Source organism: Lepus europaeus, chromosome 10, assembly GCF_033115175.1.
Source record: "Lepus europaeus isolate LE1 chromosome 10, mLepTim1.pri, whole genome shotgun sequence".
NCBI classification, from domain to species: Eukaryota; Metazoa; Chordata; class Mammalia; order Lagomorpha; family Leporidae; genus Lepus; species Lepus europaeus.
Window position 1 is genome coordinate 80,679,832 of NC_084836.1, and position 21,170 is coordinate 80,701,001.

General features: G+C 40.2%; 1 protein-coding gene across 2 annotated transcripts in view; it reads left to right on the forward strand.

The window, feature by feature from the left end:
• RALGAPA2 (Ral GTPase activating protein catalytic subunit alpha 2) overlaps positions 1 to 21,170 on the forward strand; it is a 340,680-nt gene that overhangs the window by 140,641 nt on the left and 178,869 nt on the right. For both annotated transcript variants that reach the window (XM_062203794.1, XM_062203795.1), the window contains exons 20-23: positions 9,385 to 9,561; positions 18,055 to 18,248; positions 19,030 to 19,128; positions 19,364 to 19,519. In XM_062203794.1, coding sequence (XP_062059778.1) covers positions 9,385 to 9,561; positions 18,055 to 18,248; positions 19,030 to 19,128; positions 19,364 to 19,519 — 626 coding nt within the window. The remainder of the gene's footprint in view (positions 1 to 9,384; positions 9,562 to 18,054; positions 18,249 to 19,029; positions 19,129 to 19,363; positions 19,520 to 21,170) is intronic.

Consider the following 21,170-nt stretch of genomic DNA (forward strand, 5'->3'; position numbering starts at 1 on the left):
TTTTTTTTTTTTGACAGGCTGAGTTAGACAATGAGAGAGACAGAGAGAAAGGTCTTCCTTCCGTTGGTTCACCCCTATATGGCCACTACAGCCAGCGTGCTGTGGCCAGCACGCTGCACCTATCTGAAGCCAGGAGCCAGGCACCTCCTCCTGGTCTCCCATGCGGCTGCAGGGCCCAAGCACTTGGGCCATCCTCTACTGCCCTCCCGGGCCACAGCAGAGAGCTGGACTGGAAGAGGAGCAACCGGAACATAATCTGGTGCCCCAGCTGGGACTAGAACCCAGGGTGCTAGCGCCACAGGCAGAGGGTTAGCCAATTGAGCTGCGGCACCGGCCATAGCCCTTTAAGTCCTAATGAGACACCTGAGAGCTTCCAAGATGACGAAGTAGGGAGGAAACTTACTGCTCTGGTCTAGGAGAAGATAGTTTTAAAACAAGTGGAGAGAGTGCAGTCTCAGGGAAGAGTTAGGGAGAAAACTGCAGAGGAAACTCTATGCAAATTAGAGGGACACAGTGGACCTACTTGGAGGGTGTGGACGCCCACAACTCAGGACCACAGCAACAGAGAACCTATGCACCAGCATTGGAGAGTGAGGTGAGACCAGACTGTAGCAGCCACAGCCACTGGGGATAAAGCTGAAGGAAGACCCTAGAGGGAACCTGGCTTGGAGCCTGGTGGGAGATAGTGTACCTGCCAAACTAGAGGAGGGAAAAAAAAGGAGGGACACATTTCTTTCTTCTTGATCACCTTACAATGGTGTCTTATAATAAGCCAATAGAGCGGGTGCCATTTTGGACATACTTAACAGCTGTGCCAGCTCGTATCTGCACCCAGCAACCAGCCAAATGGAGATTCCTGACTCTGGTGAAGAAAACTAACTGGGAGCTGGGTACTCATGCCTGTGGGAGGCTTGTGTGTTGGAACTGGGAAAAAAAACTGAGGTTGTGTGGGAGGGCTCGTGGTACAACTGGGACATTGGGCAGTCCCTGTGGGAGACTCCACATGCTCAGGGCTTCCTGGTTACCTGGTGAGGGACATTGCTGGGGAATCTGAACTTACACTGGGACTGCACAGATCCTTTGTGTGATCCTTGTGGCATAGTGTTGTGGCTTAGTGGATGAATATTATAGCCACTGGGGCTAGCAGTCAGGCACTGGTCTCCTTTGAGGAGAGGAAATCAGCTGAACAGAACAAACCTCCCTTCTGATTAAAAAAAAAGAGGGGGGATTTATCATGAGAAAACTGGCTGTGTCACCTTAGACATGCCTTTCACCCTGGAGAACTGAACAGAGCTCCCTGGCCACACCCACCACAGGCCTCTAGATAATCACTGAAAATAGACACTCCACTTACCTACAGAGGTATAGTACAAAGATAAAAGTTGCCACAGTGGAAAAAACAAAGAAGAAACCAATGAGTATCCCCACAAATGCCAAATAGCAAACACACCAATTCAAGAAACAAGAATAAGGGAGACAACGTGATGCCTCCAAAAGAAAACAACACTTCAGCACTAGTTTGTGAAGATGATAAGATTGAAGAAATGCAAGAAATGGAATTCAAAAAATTGATCATTAGATTACGTAGAAGTAATCAGAAGCATATGCATGAACTACCGAAATCCATACAAGACATGAAAGAAAATTTCTCCCACGAACTGAGATCTTAAAGAGAAATCAAAATGACATGAAGAATTCAATGGAACAAAATAAAAAATGTAATAGAAGCCTTAACAACAGAATTGGTGAAGCAGAAGAAAGAACATCTGACTTAGGAGACAAAGCACAGGAAATTATACAGTCAAACCAAAAACAAGAAGAGAAAATTAGAAAACTAAAAACACTGTTGGGAATCTATAGGATACTATCAAATGACCCAAAATACATGTTCTAAGAGTTCCTGAAGATGTGGAAAGTGAGAATGGATTAGAAGTCCCTTTTAGTGAAATAATAATAGAAAACTTCCCTAATTTGAAGAAAGAAAGGGACATCCAAGTTCAGGAAGCACATAGAACTCCTAATAGACATGACCAGAAAAGATCTTCCTATGACACATTGTAATCAAATTCACCATAGTAAAACATAAAGAAAAGATTCTAAAATGTGCATGAGAGAAACACCAGATTACTTTCAGAGACTCTCCATTAGACTCACAGTGGACTTCCCATCAGAATCTGTACAGGATAGGAGAGAATGGCAAGGTATATTCTAAGTCTTAAGAGGAAAAAAAACCTGTCAACCCAGAATACTATATCCTGTAAAACTCTTAATTCATGAATGAAGGTGAATAAAGACCTTCCATAACAAACAGAAATTGAAAGAATTTGTCACCACCCGGCCAGCCCTACAAAAGATGCTTAGGATGTACTGCAAACAGAAACACAGAAACATGGGTATCACTACAAAAGAAGGTAATGGAAGGAAATCTCCCAGTAAAAGTTCAAAGGAAATTCAAAGAAAAAAATTGGAATATTTTTGGAAAAATGTCTGGGCAAAGTCATTACTTATCAACAGTCACCTTGAATGTAAATGGCCTCAACTCTCTAGTTAAAAGACACAGACTGGCTGAATGGATTAAAAAACAAAACCCATCTATTTACTGCCTACAGGAAACATATCTCACCAACAAAGGTGCACACAGACTGAAAGTGAAAGATTGGAAAAAGATATTCCATGTCAACAGAAACCAAAAAAAGAGCTGGTGTAGCCATCCTAATATCAGACAAATTAGACTTTAACACAAAAACTGTTAAAGAGACAAAGAAAGGCACTATTTAATCATTAAGGGATCAATTCAATGGGAAGATGTAACTATTATAAACATATATGCACCTAATTAACAGGGCACCTGATGCTTAAAAGAAATATTAAGGGAACTAAAGGGAGACATAGACTCCAGTACAATAGTAATGAGGGACTTCAGTGCTCCACTTTCAACAATGGACAGATCAACCAGACAGAAAATCAGCAAGGAAACAGCAGATTTAAATGACACTATAGACTAAATAGACCTAACAGATATCTACAGAATTTTTTATTCTGCAGTTTTAGAATACTCATTCTTCTCAGCAGTACATAGAACTTTCTCTAGGATTGACCCCATACTAGGCCATAAAACAAGTTTCAGCAAACTCAAAAAAATCAGAATCATACCATGCATCTTTTTGGACCACGATGGAGTGAAGGTGGAAATCAGCAACTCAGGAATCTCTAAAACACATGCAGGCACATGGAGACTGAACAACATGCTCCTGAATGAACAGTGGGTCATAGAAGAAATCAAAAACTTTCTGGAAGCAAATGAAGATGACAATACAACGTATCAAAACTTAAGGGATACAGCAAAAGCAGTGTTAATAGGAAAGTTTTTATAGCAATTGGTGCCTATGTGAAGAAAATGGAAAGGCACCAAATAAGTGAGCTATCAATGTATCTCAAGGATCTAGAAAAACAATAGCAAACCAAACCCAAAATGAGTAGGAGGAAAGAAATAATTAAAATTAGAGAAGAAATAAACAAAATTGAATCAAAAAATACAGAAGATCAGCAAAATGAAGAGCTGGTTGTAGGAAAGATAAACTGAATTGTCACACCACTGGCCCAACTAACCAAAAAAAGGAGAGAGAAGACCCAAATCAATAAAATTAGAGATGAAAAAGGAAATGTATACCACAGAAATAAAAAGAATCATCAGAAATTACTACAAAGAGCTATATGTCAACAAGCTAGGAAACCTAGAATAGATAGATTCTTGGATATGTACAACCTATCTAAATTGAGCCATGAAGACATAGAAAACCTAAATGGACCCGTAACCAAGATGGAAGTTGAATCAGTAATAAAGACCATCCCTACCAAAAAAAAAAAAAAAAAGAAAAGAAAAGAAAAGCCCAAGACTGGATGGCTTCACTGCTGAATTCTACCAGACATTTAAAGAAGAACTAACTCCAATTTTTCTTAAGTTATTCAAAACAATTGAAAGGGAGGGAATCCTCCCAAATTCTTTCTATGAAGCCAGCATCACCTTAATTCCTAAACCTGAAAAAGATGTAGCAGAGAAAGAGAACTACAGACTAATTTTCCTGATGATCATAGACACAAAAATCCTCAAAAAATTCTAGCCAATCGAATCCAACAACATATCAGAAAGATCATCCACCCAGACCAAGTGGGATTATCTCTGGTATTCAGAGGTGGTTCAGTATTCGCAAATCAATCAATGTGATACATCACATTAATAAACCTAAGAACAAAAACTGTATGATTATCTCAATAGATGCAGATAAATCATTTGATAAAATACAACACCCTTTCATGATGAAAACTCTAAGCAAATTGGGTATAGAAGGAACATTCCTCAACACAATCAAGGCAATTTATAACAACCAAAGGCCAGTGTTCTATTGAATGGGGGAAAGGTAGAAGCATTCCCACTGAGATCCGGTACCAGACAAGGATGCCCTCTCACACCATTGATATTCAATATAGTCATTGAAGTTTTAGCCAGAGCCATAAGGCAAGAAAAAGAAATCAAAGGGATACAAATTGGGAAGGATGAAGTCAAACTATCCCTCTTTGCGATGATATGATTCTATATATAGGGGGTCCAAAAGACTCCACAAAGAGACTATTGGAACTCATAGAAGAGTTTGGTAAAGTAGCAGTATATAAAATCAATACACAAAATCAACAGCCTTTGTATATACAGACAATGCCACGGCTTAGAAAGAACTTCTAAAATCAATCCCATTCATAGTAGCTACAAAAAAAAAAAAATCAAATACCTTGGAATAAGTTTAATCAAGAATGTCAAAGATGTCTATGATGAGAATTTCAAAACATGAAAGAAAGAAATAGAAGAAGATACAGAAAAATGGAAAAATCGGGGCCGGCACTTTGGCGCAGTGAGTTAAAGCCCTGGCCTGAAGTGTCAGCATCCCATATTGGCACCAGGTCTAGTCCCAGCTGTTCCATTTCCAATCCAGCACTCTACTATGGCCTGGGAAAGCAGTAGAAGATGGCCCAAGTCCTTGGGACCCTGCACCCGTGTGGGAGACCCGGAGGAAGCTCTTGACTCTGGGCTTTGGATCGGTGCAGCTCCGGCCATTGTGGCCATCTAGGGAGTGAACCAGTGGATAGAAGACCTCTCTCTCTCTGTAACTGTGCCTTTCACATAAATAATATAAATCTTTTAAAAAAAAATGAAAAAATCTTCCATGTTCATGGATTGGAAGGATTAGTCTCATCAAAATGTCCATTCTCCCAAAAACAATTTATAGATTCAGTGTGATACCAATCAAAATACCAAAGACATTCTTCTCAGATCTAGAAAAAATGATGCTGAAATTCATATGGAAATACAGGAGACCTTGAATACCTAAAGCAATCTTATACAACAAAAACGAAGCTGGAGGTATCACAATACCAGATTTCAAGACATACCACAAGGCAGTTATAATCACTGGCACTGGTACAAAAACAGATAGATAGACCAATGGAACAGAATAGAAACACCAGAAATCAATCGAAACATCTACAACCAACTTCTATTTGACCAAGGAGCTAAAACCAATCTCTGGAACAAGGACAGTCTTTTCAATAAATGGTGCTTGTAAAACTGGATTTTCACGTGCAGAAGTATGAAGAAAGACCCCTACCTTACACAAAAATCCACTCAACATGGATTAAAGATCTAAATCTATGACCTGATACCATCAAATTATTAGAAAACATTAAGAAACCATGGAAGACATTGGCACAGGCAAAGAGTTCTTGGAAAAGACCCCAGAGACACAGGTAGTCAAAGCCAAAATTAACAAATGGGATTATATCAAATCGAGAAGTTTCTGTACTGCAAAAGAAATACTCAGGAAAGTGAACAGGCTACCGATAGAATGGGAGAAATTATTTGCAAACTATGCAGCTGATAAGGGATTAATAACCAGAATATACAAAAAAAAAAAAAATCCAGAAACTCCACTACAGCAAAACAAACAGCCCAGTTAAGTGATTGGCCAAGGACTTAAGAGATGGGCCAAAGGCATTTTTCAAAAGAGAAAATCTAAATGGCCAACAGACACATGAAAAAATGTTCAGAATCACTAGCCATCAGAGAAATGAAAATCAAAACCATAATTAGGTTTCACCTCACCCTGGTTAGAATGGCTTTCATACAGAAATCAAAAAACAACAAATACTGGAGAGGATGTGGGGAAAAAGGTAACCTAATCCATTGTTGGTGGGGATGTAAATTGGTCAAGCCACTATAGAAGACAGTACGGAGATAACCTCAAAAATCTGAATGTAGAACTATCACATGACTGAGCATTCCCACTCCTGGGAATTTACCGTAGGGAAATGAAATTGGTAAACAAAAGAGCTGTCTGCACCTCCATGTTTATTGCAGCTCAATTCACAATAGCTAAGACATGGAATCACCTAAATGCCCATCAACAGAAGACTGGGTAAAGAAATTATGGGATATGTACACTATGAAATACTACACAGCAGTAAAAAAGAAATCCAATCATTTGCAACAAAATCGATGAATTTGGAAAACATCATACATAGTGAAATAAGCCCCTGATATGTAAGAACTAATAGAGCACCTAAAACAAAAGCCGTAGAAGTGAAATTGACACTTTGAGAAGCAATGACTTGAACAGCTCTTGTCTTGACTGTCGAACAGTTTTTTGTTTTTTTTTCCTCTTCATACGATTTGTTGAACTCTTCACTTAACATACAATTAATCCTATGTGTATAAAGTCAATTGAAAATAGATCTCAATAAAAAATAAGAGTGGGAATAATAGAGGGAGAAGGAAGTTTGTAACTGTAAAGCTGTATAGTTCTGGATATATTCTTTTTTTTTATTAAACTTTTATTTAATGAATATAAATTTCCAAAGTATAGCTTATGGGTTACAATGGCTTCCCCCCTCCCATAACTTCCCTCCCGCCTGCAACCCTCCCCTTTCCCGCTCCCTTTCCCCTTCCATTCATGTAAAGATTCATTTTCAATTCTCTTTGTATACAGAAGATCAGTTTAGTATATATTAGGTAAAGATTTCAACATTTTGCCCATATAGCAACATAAAGTGAAAAAACTACCATTGGATTACTAATTATAGCATTAAATAGCAATGTACAGCACATTAAAGACAGAGATCCTACATAACTTTTTTTTCAAATTAATTTTCTATGCCATTTCCATTTTAACACCAGGTTGTTGTTTTTTTTTTTTTCATTTCCAATTCTCTTTATATACAGAAGATCACTTCAGTATATAATTAGTAGAGACCTCATCAGTTTGCGCCCACACAGAAACGCAAAGTATAAAAATACTGTTTCAGTACTAGTTATAGCATCACTTGGCTTTAGACGACACATTAGGGACAGATCCCACATGGGGTGTAAGTACACAGTGACTCCTGTTGCTGATTTAACAATTTGACACTCCTATTCATGGCGTCAGTAATCTCCCTAGGCTCTAGTCATGAGTTGCCAGGGCTATGGAAGCCTTTAGAGTTCGCTGACTTTGATCTTATTCCGATAGGGTCATAGTCAAAGTGGAAGTTCTCTCCTCCCTTCAGAGAAGGGTATCTCCTTCTTTGATGGCCCCGTTCTTTCCACTGGGATCTCACTCACAGAGATCATTCATTTAGGTCTTTTTTTTTTTTTCCATGTTATCTTGGCTTTCCATGCCTGCTATACTCTCATGGGCTCTTCAGCCAGATCTGAATGCCTTGAGGGCTGATTCTGAGACCAGAGTGTTGTTTAGGACATCTGCCATCCTATGAGTCTGCTGTGTATCCCACTTCCCCTGTTGGATCTTTCTCTCCCTTTTTGATTCTATCAGTTAGTATTAGCAGATACTTGTCTTGTTTGTGTGATCTCAACTTACTTCTGAGGGTTCAGTTTAAAACCCTGCCATGGGACCCCAAATCCTATTAAGCTGGGTGGTAAAAATGTCATCTTAAGTGTTAAAGTGATCATATTAAGTGTTAAAGTGAACATATAGATAGGACCAAGTGTCTGGTAATAACAATAGATAGAATTAAAAAGGAGTGAATGTTCCAACATAGGAAGCAGTCCACACAGCAGACTCATAGAATGACAGTTGCTTTAAGTAATGCTCTGACCTCAGAATTAGCCCTTAAGGCTTCTTGGTCTGGCTGAAAAGCCTGTGAGAGCATTTCAAGCATAGAAAGCCAAAACACTGTGGTAAAAAAAATATTCTACATGAATGGTTTCTGTGAGTGAGACCCCAGGGGAAAAAAGTGGTTATCAAAGAAGGATGTACTTTTCTTCAAAGGGAGGAGAAAACTTACACTTTGCTTATGGCCTTTCCAAATACTGATGGAGATTATGGATTCAAAAGGCGTCCATAGCCCAGGCAGCTCATGTCAAGAGCGTCAGGTGGTCACTGACATCATATATGAGTATTAATTGTTAAATTAACAACAGGAGTCACTGTGCACCACCTCTGTTCTCAGTGAGTTGTATTATGAGAGTTAACTGTAAAACTAGCTCTCAAACAGGTTTGTGTGTGTGTGTATGTACGTGCATGTGTGTGCAAACTGTTGAAATCTTTACTTCATATAGAGTCAGTCTTCTGTGTACAGAGTTAATTGAAAATGAATCTTAATTGGAGAATTTACTGGGAAGTGGAGAGGGAGGAGCTGGAGGGGTGGGAGTGTGGGTGGGAGGACGGGTATGGTGGGAAGAATAACTATATTCTTGTAGTTAGTTATGAAATCTGTATTCCTTAAAAAATAAAGATAAATTTAAATTTTTAAAAAACGACACACCATAATTGTATTAGGACAGATTGGAACTTTGCAGTGTTTAAAAGAGAATTTCCTCTGTAGAAAATCTATTGTAGTGGGACACCTCATCCCCCAATGACCCTGAAAAGATAGGCCTTGGGTTTCAGTCTACACATTAGGCCGAGGTAGACAGCATCTTTAGGATCTTCTCACTAGTAGAATAAACTTCTATTTGTGATAGAACCAGTTACTACCATTTTCCTCCACTCTCCCTAATTTGTAGGTGAATAAATCCCAACAGAAAACTTCGGGGTTTAGTGTAATCTTTTAAGAGTCTGGGATAACTGAGCAGAGGCACCTCGGAAAGAATGCCACTCGAGTGAGATGTATGTGGAGTGAAGCCGGTGATGACAATCAACGCCTTGTGCTTGGAAGATTTATTTTGTTGACCAAGAGACCCACACAGGCACATTTTAGCTCCAGTCAAGATCTGCAGGTTCTGTCCAGTTCCCCAAGTGATTCCTCCTTTGCCACTAGTTGCTTTTGTCTCAGTAATCAAAAACATCCTGATTTTCAGTTAATTTGTTTCCTCCAACCTTGGCTCTTCTGTTGTGGCAGGTGAAAGTACCAGTAGTGATATAGCTCTGGGCTATACCAATGAGGGAGAACCTTCTGGGAGCCTGTGGCAGCCCTGTGAGGAAGACCCAGAACTGAACACTCCCACAGATGTTGTGGCTGACTCTGACGCCCGCCATTGGTTACAGCTGAATCCCACCGATGCTTCAAACCTAACAGGTAACTGCATATTTGAAAAAGAGGCACCACAACCAACAGCTGGAAGATCTTTTAAGATCTTTGAGTTAAAATTGAGTTGCCTAGTTGCAAGAAATCTAGGGGTCACTTAGCAAGTTGATGGGGGGGTGCCACCTTCAGCAAACTGATGTAGTAGCTCCAGCCACCTGCTTGTGATCGGTCATGAATTCTTGGAGGTTCTATACAGAGAGGGTTCTAAAACTGTGGTCAGGCATGGGAGGAAGATGCCACTTTGATGACCACTGTTCACCACGGGAGAAAGTGCTGGTACTCATGCCAAGCTTCTGCCACACCCGATTGGATTTGCTTTACTCTGAAAACTTGCATTTGTCATAAACCCAGAGTAAGTCAAGAAGTTTGGATAGCTTATTGATTACTATTTTTAAAATTTTATATTATGAAGTGTTTGATACATACAACGTAAGGTGTGACATATATGTAAGTTGTAGCCCACAGCAATAAAATAAACACCAGTGAGCCTCTACCCAGTGAGAACAGCACCTGAGCCAGTGAGGTGGTTCCCAGAGGACCTTTACAGTCCCTGCCCATCCCCTACATCCTGGTACCTTCATATTTCCTTAATTTTTTTATTTCCTTAATAGTTTTATCCCACTTCTTTGTCTCTTCAACTAATATATCATCTAGTTTTGTTTCTAAACTTAAAAAAAATGATGTCCTTGTCTGTATTTGGTGTAACTTTTCCCATCAGTATTTTGTTTCTAAGATTCATACACGAACTCTGCTGCCAGGTTTTCTGGTTCTGCATCCAGTCTGTGCCACAGAATTCCTGGAGGATCTTAAGCTAGTTGCTTCATCTCTGTGCTCCGATTTCTTTGTCTGTAATGTGAAGACAGTAGCAGTTGCCATGCTCCAGAGGTGGGTGTTGGAGAAATGAATGAGCGAGTGTGGAGGCTCTGTGCTGTTCTGTGCCGTGATGGACAGGCATGGGCACCCCAAAGGAGCAGTGAGTGTCAGGAGCGACGAGTGCCCTGAGGGGCTCAGTGTCGGCATGCTGACCAGAATGCAGACCTTACCAGTCTGCCGCTTGCTTGCTGCAAAACAGATGCCGTGTACCAAAACAACCACGGAAACTAGAAAACACATGTGAGGTCAAAAGCATTATTAAAATGCTAAATATAATTTTTAAATTATAAAGAGGGCTAAAATTTTACCTTGGATGATTTTTTTTCTTATCAAACAGACTTTAGTTCTCATTATGTTATAAAACTTAATCAAAGTCTGTGTAAGTTTGGCTGTTATTAGAGTAAAGTTGAAGTTTCACAATAATAAAAAAAAATGATATTGGCTAAAATTCTCCCTAGAATAGACAATGATTTTGCCTAATATTATTATAAATTTATATGGGAATGAACAATTTGCTAAGAGCTTTGAGCCATCTTCTTTGATGATGTACAAGAAGCAGGCCAAGTCTTACCATTTCTGATATAGAGATGGGGAAGCTGAAACCTCAAGGAATCGCGTTGCTGAGCTGGAAGATGACCACCAGAGTGAAACCAGCTTCCAAGGCGCTTTGCCTCCATATTCAATGCAGTGTCTACTCTTCTGCACGGTGTTGTTGTTAAAATTACAGTGCTAAAGCCATTTGAGCTACTTGATAATTATTAATAATACATTTATGGAATAAATGGCCTCTTGGGGTCCAATATATAAATATTCCCCCAAAATTCATCATTGTGATACTATAGATGGCAACACTGAGTCTTGAATTAAATTGAATTTACTTAAATAAAAAATAGTTTTAATTATTTTTAATGAAAGGAAAGAAAAGTGGGTAATTACTTGTTTTGTTTGTCCTTTGGAAAGATTAGTTTTGATCCCATTTCAGAGTATGCATCATTTTAATTTAACAAGCTTGTGTGAGGTAGTTTTATGTAATGCATTCTGTGTTGTGATTAACTCCTCCAAATACTTAGCTCTTCTTTGAAATACTAATACAGAGAATCAGTACGCTCGGTTCAATAGTTCATCTTGTCATTTGTGAAAAGGACAAACTGTAATATGATAAGGTTTAAGGATTATCACAGTTCTGAACATAACTTTCTGTTCTTAAGAGAACAATTTCTTCATAAATGAGCAAATAAAACTCATGTTAGCCTGATCTTCAGACTATGCAAAGAGACCGACCAAACAATTGAATATATCTTTCTCATTGAATAATGAGAAAGAGTTTGGTAAAGTAGCAGTTTATTAGTGCCATTCTAATAAACTGGTTCTCCAATCTTAAATTCCTCCATCAGTGGTAAGCTAACAGTTTGGTTTTACATTTTATTTCTTGCTTAATAAATAATTCCGTGTTTCCTGAGAAGAACAGCCAAATGTTTTGCGTGTTGTTTCAGAATGTATAAGGGATCTGTTTTACACAGGTAAGTTAAGACGTGCAGACACAGAAATGGCAGTGATGAAGGAGGAAGTTTATGTTCCTCAGCCTGGAAACAGGCTGCATGGGAAGCCCCAGAGCTGGCCACGAGGCAGAGGGAGCACACATGGCCAGCAGCATTCACTGTCTGTTCCGTGGTAAAGAGCAAGGCATGGAGAGGTCAGCAGGGTGGATGGTCTCCCTGGGCTCTCGGGCATGGGGGCTGGCCCTAGCTGCCTGATGCCTGTGCCTGGGGAGTAGGGCTGGAGCACAGTGACTTGATGTGGTGCAGCCAGATACTGGAGGTGCTTTCTATTGGTTCGTTTGCATCTGCAAAGTGTGCTCCCTAGTGAGTTGTTAACTGTCTCTAGGAATTAACTAACCCTGGAATCCTTCTGTGATTTATAATCAGTGAGGGCACAGATGCCAAAGCATTACTATTACAGAAAATAAGGAAAATAGTTCATCCATGCATAAAGTTAGTCCTGTTGAGGCACTGATTGGGGGGAGAGGGATAATTATGATTCTATAGCTAAGGATCCATATTGCCCCAGGCCTTATCCTGTATTTCTCAAATAATCTTATGATTGAGAAATGCCATGTTTGATGCTATGAGAAATGAAAGGATGAATAAGTAGTAGCTACTGTTGTCTTAAGAGCTTATAAAGAGGACAGAATACAAGATTTTTATCCTAGTAGTCAACAAATAATGTGATGAAATTTACTTAAATTTTATGAGGTTTAAGGTTAAAATCACAGGGATAGACAAATAGACTAATAGAACGGAATGCGAATCCACGCAGGCATGAAGTCATAGTATATTATAGAGGTGGTTTTTCAATCTGGCATGGGAAGAATGTGTTATTCAACGAATCCCTGAGGGACAAGGATTGAGCCATGTGGAAGAAGATGAAATAGAGTCCCTACCTCACACCATGCCCACAAGTTAGTTCTAGAGGGTTAAAATATTTAAATGTAAAAAAGAAATTTTAGGAACTTCGGAAGGCTTTCTTAAACAAGTAGCCAAAATATACATATATATTATAGTATATATAATTATATATACTATATTATAATTATATATACTATATTATATTTTATATATTTTATATATAATAAAATGTATTTTCAATTAAGTCTTTGAAGTGCCCTCGTATGTAAGACAGTTTCAGAATCTCTTATGTGATGTACTTTCACTGCTCCACATGCAAATGTTACAGAACTCCTGTCAGCATGTCAGCTTTAACTGTAGCTGTACCCGTGAAGTACATCCCTGTTGTCTACCACTGAGCTGTGACGCGGCGACAGTTTGCCTGCATCCCCAGTCTTTCCTGCACGTGGTTTTGGCATTTTTACCTGGGTTGCTCTGAACTGTTACAGAGAAAAATAACAGTGATGACCAGCAGGGCCCTGGCAGCTCACCTTTCAAAGGCCATCAAGGGAGCAGCGGACGTCCTTGGAAAGCAGATGAGGAAGGAGAGGATATAGGACCGGAGTGGTGGGCAGAAGTCCAGGGCTGATTTTTGGCCCTAGAGTCACAGTCTTCTACTAGAGCCTTAGGGTTTCTGTCTTTTGCTTTTAGTTTTCACATCAAAAGAGAAGTATATTTTCATAGACCCAGGCTACATTTCTGCAACACTCTTAGCAAACCTATGGAAAATTGAGGCCAAATGAAATTGTCCTTTGGTCTTAAGTGCCTGTTTTGCCAATTTCCAAAACTGATTTCTTGGCTAAATTTTTTTTTTTGTATTTGCAGAGTCCTAAACTGTAGATTTCTCTTTTAAAATCAACTATTTAGAGAAAGATGGTAGAATATTATTTGTCTCCTTTAATAAGTTTAAATGCCCATGACGTTTAGCATTTAGAAATAATGAAACAAAAATATACTAGGCTAGCATACCAGTTTGCTAACAGAAAAAGGAAATAAACCAAATGTTTGATTTTTTTAGAGTGGACATGAAATTTTCTGAAATCTCTCAAATCCCCATTTTTAATTAAGAGCTCCTCCACGAGAAACCATCTCCATGTGAAATGTCAGCATCTGTTCTGTTACTTACGCCACCAGCAGAGTCATTTTGGACAAAAATGTTTCAACTAATTGGAATTTTTTTTCCATAATAATTGGGAGGAAACAAACTCTAATATAGTCATTTTAAAAACTCCTAATGGTCTTAGCATATTTTGATAATGTGATGGGGATATACCCTAGGATTTTATCACTGAGGCATGAATTTTTTGAGTGCAAAGCAGTATTGAATCAGATTTTTTTTCTATGTGAGATCATTTTTAGCTGAGAATGTATTCAGAGAGGGACAGGTGAGGAGGTTAAAGTTGAAGGTTGAAGTTGTTACTCAAGCAAAACGCCAGTGTGAACAGAGTGCTAGAGGCTAATCTCTGTTTTGGATGGTTGTGTTTTAGGGGTGGGAACAGAGGATGAGACAAGGCTGTAAATCGTCTAATCCTTTCACTTTGTTCCCCTGCAAGGGATTAAGGACACCATGGCATTCTTTCCAAGAAAAATAAATGCCATTTTGTGCTGCTTGTTCACTTGAGGGCTTACGTTGAATCATAAGCATACGTTAAAGCTTCAGCATACCTTCCCAGGCTAACAGGTGCTTGATAATTCACTTACTTTACAGATTAAACATTCGGAGGATGAGGCTCTCTGCTGAGGCTTTATTGTAAGTCAGTTGGAGAACCCAGAAGTCCCATAATTAGGCTTTTGCTGTTTGCATCTCTGGTCTTTCAGGCACGGTGTGTAGGAATCCCAGCTCGGAGGATGTCCGCACGTTCTGAAGTGTCTCCTTGACCGAGTACATGACACTTCCGTGGGAAGGCCCTAAAGAGGGAACCATACTGCCACGGATGGCTCCGTGACGCTGTGTGCCATCCTTGTGAAATCCTTTGTTTTGGGCTCCTGAAATCCTTCTACTACTAATGCAGTCGGCTGTCGGCAGCCATTCTTGGATCTGTCCTTGCTCCTTTTCAGCGTCCTTCCTTCTTGCTCTCTGTGGTGCCTGTCGTTCCTTAGATCTCAAGCTTGGGCTTCAGTTTCTTTGATTGGAACTTAACAACTCTAGCAATACCTATACTTGAGATGGCGCTCAGTGGGGATTGACGTTTGCCTAGAAATTGTTTATTTGTATGAGTTGAGAATAGAACTTCAGAAATATGATATTGCTAGCAAATGGTCTGAGGCCATAGAGATGGGAGTTAGTGATAGAGGTGGGACACAACTCATTGAAGTCCCTCCAGAAACTCAGAGGCAGAACAACGGTGCCTTAAACAAAAAGTCTAAGAGGTTAGACATGAAATCATATAAGTCAACAACCACAGTTTTAAGGAAAAGAAGGGTTGAGGACGTTTGGCATAGCGATTAAGTTGCTGCTTGTGATGCCCTTATTCTGTACGGGAGGGCCTGGGTTCAAGTCCCAGCTCTGTTCCTGATTCCATCATCTTGCTAGTGTACACCCTTGGAAGCAGCAGACAATGGCTCAAATATTTGGTTCCCCACCACCCATGTAGGAGACCCAGATTGAGTTCCTAGCTCCTAGATCCAGCCTGGCTCTGCTCCAGCATTTGGGCCGTGAACCAGCAGATGGGAGGTAGCTTACTCTCACTTTCTAAATAAATAAATATTTTTTAATATAAAGAAAGGAGAGAAGACCACTGATTTAGTCTAGCTAACTATAAATCAGTCACAAACATTAATTGATGAATTAAGCAGAAATGAATCTTAAGAATATAGAAGACATATGATACAATTAATATCTCTGTCTCTCTGTATCTTTTTCTGTTTCCCAAATAAATAAATTTTTTTTTTTTGACAGGCAGAGTGGATAGTGAGAGAGAGAGACAGAGAGAAAGGTCTTCCTTTACCGTTGGTTCACTCTCCAATGGCTGCTGTGGCCGGCACACCGCACTGATCCGAAGCCAGGAGCCAGGTGCTTCTCCTGGTCTCCCATGCCGGTGCAGGGCCCAAGCACTTGGGCCATCCTCCACTGCACTCACGGGCCACAGCAGAGAGCTGAACTGGAAGAGGAGCAACTGGGACAGAATCCAGTGCCCTGACGGGGACTAGAACTGGGTGTGCCGGCGCCACAAGGTGGAGGACTAGCCTATTGAGCCTTGGCGCCGGCCAATAAATTATTTTTTAAAGATTTATTTATTTATCTGAAAGTCAGGAGAGAAATAAATCTTCCATCTACTGGTTCACTCCCCAAATACCGTAATGGCCTGGCCAAAGCCAGGAGCCAGGATCTTCTCCAGGGTCTCCCATGTGGGTGTAAGGGCCCAAGGACTTGGGCCATCTTCCACAGCTTTCCCAGGAACATAGCAGGGAGCTGGATCAGAAGTGGTGTAGCAGGGACTCCAACCAGCACCCAAATGGGATGCCAGCACTGCAGGTGGCAGCTTAACCCACTGCACCACAGTGCTGGCCAAAATAAATGATTTTGAAATAAGTAGTAGGGTATAATGGTGGAGCCAGAATCAAGGTAACTGTTTATAATCTGTGTTAGAAGCTAGTTAGGGCACCATTGACCGTGGACGGCTGCTTCTCACTGCAGAAGATGGAGAAAGTGACTTAGGGGGTTTCTTGCCTGGAGCCACCAAACCACAGCTGAGCAGAGGTGGCTGTCTTGAAAACAAAGAATGGAATAAGAGTTTAGAAACTTTCTGAACAGGAAAGAGTTAGAAGAGGCTTTTCCCTACCATTTGAGTTTTGGGAAAATGCTCCTTATATTTACTCATATATATATTTACTCCCTATATAATTCATGAGGTTACTTCAAAAAATCAGTGGAAAAAATTGATTTAAAAGATAAGATTATTTTGGTGCAAATGTATATTCTTTGAATTTTTTAAAAAAAAATATCCTCATACATAGCCAAGGTTCTAAAGTACATGGCGGAACGCACCCAAGACCATGCCTGCCTGTGGACTAACGAGCATGGGGAGGTCATAGGAGAAATGAGGCTAGAATTGCGGACAGGAATCCAGACATAAATGTGTAGAGACGTGAGCTCCCGGGTGGCGTTAAGTCTGTGTGGGAGTGAGAAGGGAGTGAGTGTAGGCAGAGAAGCTCAGAGCTCTGGGCACCTGCAGTGTTTCCAGGTCTGTGAGACAAAGAACTAGCAAAGGAGGAGGACTAGGTCAGTGTCAGACCTGGGGGGCAAACGAATGAAGCATTTCAGGGGGGAGACATGATTGTTTCAGTCTCCACTGAGAACTAAAAATCGAACCCTGCGTGAAGCGCCAGGGAGGTCCCTGGTGGCCTTCTCGAGAACAAGGACAGTACAGAGCGGAGCACAGGAGACGCCGAGGGCTGTGACACGTGAGGACAGAGACTGGGTTGTGCAGGGGCCCCAGGCTGAGGATTAGACAGCAGAATCTAAAACCTGGTTTGCTGGAGGTTAGAGGGGTACGCTTGGCCACGGAAGCAGAGAGAAACAGAATTGTGAGAAAAAGGGCACAGGAAGTAGCGCTGCGAAGAAGTTCAAAGGCTGGTGAGACCCAGTGTGCCCCTGAAACATGTGCTGCCACTGATGCCACCCACAGAGGCACTTCAGAAAGCTAGCAGGAAGTGTGCAAAATCAAAGAACCCCATGGAGTTCACAGTTTTTGCACCTAATGAGCCTTCTCATCATTCCATTTCCCACAAACTTTCTGAAGTACCCTCATTCACCCCAGAAAGTATTTTTTCTGTGTCATAGTGAAGCATTTTAGATTTTAAGTTGTGTCTGTGTATTTCCGCCTGCTTTCCTGGTTTCTCAAATAAGCCAAAGTTGCGTGACTGTTTTAGGAAGCTTAAGACGTAGTCAACCAAGCCATCTCCTACCTTTAGCCATCCTAAAGCAACAGGCATCCACAGAACAAAATTCTGTTAACTTCCACATTACAAAATTAGACACACAGGGAAATCTTTAAATTCTTATTTAACCATTTGTTCTGGTGTGTGAAACTTCATATTTCATAATCAGATATATGTTACGAAGGAATGCTTGTGCTTTGAACTTGCTAACACACTTTTGTCCCAGGGCCCTTGCGCCAGCTCTTATCCCTGATCGACTGATTTAACTCAGGTGTTTTCTCCACAGATAGCAGTGAATACCTGGCGGATGACTGTAGTATAATTGCCGGAGGGAATCTCACTGGGTGGCACCCAGACTCTGCAGCCGTGTTATGGCGAAGAATCTTGGGAGTCCTTGGAGATGTAAATAACATCCAGTCACCCAAAATCCATGCCAAAGTTTTTGGCTATCTCTATGAACTCTGGTATAAGCTAGCAAAGGTATGTCCTGTTGTGTTACCTCTTATGCTAATACAAGGAGGTTGTTTTATCATTTAATGTAAAACTGTTCCAATTAACTGCTGAACATATTGTGGAACACAAAGTAAGTGTTTAGACAGTGAATATTTGATTATTGAAGAATAAATTACAATAATTGTAGTTTGAATATTTTATAAATACCCAAAGTGTATTCCATTTAGTGCAAAAGTAGAATATCACTATAAGATAGGTTAAACATAGAATATTAAGTAGTTTTAGTTCTCTTTAAAAAAAATGGTACTGGTTTTATTGTATAAAATTTGAAAAAATGTGGAAAATTACAAAAAAATTTACATTACGATCACACAGAAATAACCAGTGTTAATATGTGGTCTTATTTCTTTGGATAAACATTTTTATAAAAGTAGAATCCAGAGTACATGCATTTTTATTTTGGTTCTGATGTAGATTTTCCCTATGTTAGTAATTTTTTTTCAGAACATGATTCATGCTTGTATAATGTAACTTACTAAATCAATCCTTATCATTTGAAATTCAGGACCTCTTCAGCATTATTAACATGCAAGGAAAAATAATACTCTTATTTTTAGTATTTCAGTCTAAAACCACGTAGAGTAAGCCACGCACATAATTTAAAGGACAATAGATCTCACAATAAAACCTCATGAATATTATAGATTTTCAGTCAGCCTGCAGAAATTTAATTAGAAGCTGCTATTTGGCCTTGGAAGACAATATTGAAATATTTACTTTCCCTACAATGTTCCCCTTTGTGAATCAGATTCGGGATAACCTAGCAATAAGCCTGGACAACCAGTCTTCTCCATCCCCTCCGGTCTTGATCCCGCCACTCAGAATGTTTGCATCATGGCTATTTAAGGCAAGTGGATATGTGTTTATTCTTTTATTGCAATTTCCTCTTCCTTTCTGAAATTAAGTTTGAAAAATGTAATTGTCCAAGACGGCATGTTTTGAGGACAGGCAGGGTCTTCCTAAAGCCACTGCGTTCTGCATCTCCATAAACAAACTCTTCTGGAAAACCGAGCAGTGAATGAAATGTCGCAATGCTCCGCATCTGGACTTGATTTAATCTGGAAACATCATCTCCTTGGCAGGCAACGACGCTGCCAAATGAATATAAGGAAGGCAAACTGCAAGCCTACAGGCTCATCTGTGCCATGATGACCAGACGCCAGGACGTGCTGCCAAACTCGGATTTCCTGGTGCATTTTTACCTTGTGATGCACCTGGGATTAACCAGCGAGGATCAGGTATTCTGTGGCTCCTTTGTCATGATTGCCCATCAGTTGGAATCTGCATACCACTCTTTATAGAAAATCCATCAGAAATGTCGATTTTCTCAGTAGTTCCGACTCTCATATGCACAGTGACCCTAGCACCCTTTCAGAAATGTTAAGGCAGGCTTTCTCACGTCCCTGCTTCTTCACATGCCAGCTTTGTGTTGTGGCCACTTAAAGTTGAATTTTATTCTTTGGTCTGGGTGATCTAATCTCTGCCTCTGTGGTCATCCTCAAATACTGGTCATTTAAAGACGCTTGAAAACTCTTGGTGTAGCATTTGAGATGTTTTTGTGAAAGACATCACCCATAAATTATGGGTCTGACCTTTCCTGATGAGGAGTTATTTTAATTTCACCCAAGAAATTGAAGTTTCGGTTCAGTTGAAACAGAAAAGCCCAAGGAGCTAGTAACTACAGCCCTTTCTTGTAGACTTTGGATTGAGGGGGCGCGGGGTGGCCAGCCCCTGGGTCCCCTCCCTTGGCAAGACCTCTGCCAGTTATAGGGGAAAGGGTGCAGGCCGGGACTCGTGGCTCTTGACTTGGTATGGGAGTATCAAGCAGGGAAGTGATGTGAGGGATTTGTACCTCACAGAGATGAGTGTGGGCTCCACTTGGAAGATGGGTTTGAAAACGTGGTCCTAGGTAGGACAGAGGAGATTTGGCCCAGAGATGGAGATTAGTAGGAAATGGTTACACTCATACAGATTTTTTGAATGGTGAAAACTTTGATGGTAGCTTCAGAAATGGGAAACAAATAGAAAAGATTCAAAAATTTCTAAAATATTTCATCACTAGATCTTCTCAACCAGTTATAGGTGTGGGGAGTCTCAGTATTTACCCCTCAAATTATATAGTTACCATGAGCTTGAGTCATTTATTAGCTGCCAAGTAGCTGTCCCTGCTTCTACGTACTTTATTCTCAAAGGTTTTTGCAGACACGTAGTTCTGATGCCCCTGGGGAACCCGTGCGAGGCCACTCTCCTGACAGCCAGCTCACTGTGTTGCTTCAGAATGTTCTTGACCCTTCCCAAGCCTAGGGCACTCTGGAAAGATTTTGCAGTATATTCGGATACATTCTCTGAGCTTTAATCCTTGAGTTTTTACCTGAGTACTGACCACACTGTGCTAGTGAGTTGTCTTTGTCCTGTTTGCTCTGATGTTAGCAGCTTCAAGAAGCCATCTGTCTTGCAAAGTCTGTCTTCCTTCCTAAATAAATAGGGATATGAGGTAGAGTTGTTTGTCCTCTCTGCCGAGATGTTTCACAGTCATCGCTGCAGGTGGAGGTGTCCTTCACAGGGCACATGGAAGATTAAAGAAGACAATTAGTTTCCATAGGTAATGAGTTCCCTCGATTAAAGAACCGAGACAGGAAGGTGTAATTGACAGTGCTCTACCTTAAAGCAAGGTTCTTCTAAAATTTTGCAAGAAGAATGTTTACTTGAAAATAAGCAAGTGTAGAATTTTTTTTATTTAATAAAACATTTGAAGTAACACTTCATATTGTTTGAGAGATTTTTCTAAATAATAGTAAATAGATGTGAGTTTAGATCACTTTTATTTTAAGGTGTGTTTATGTGAAAAAAATGAATCAACAAAGCATGATGAAATAAGAATGTATATTA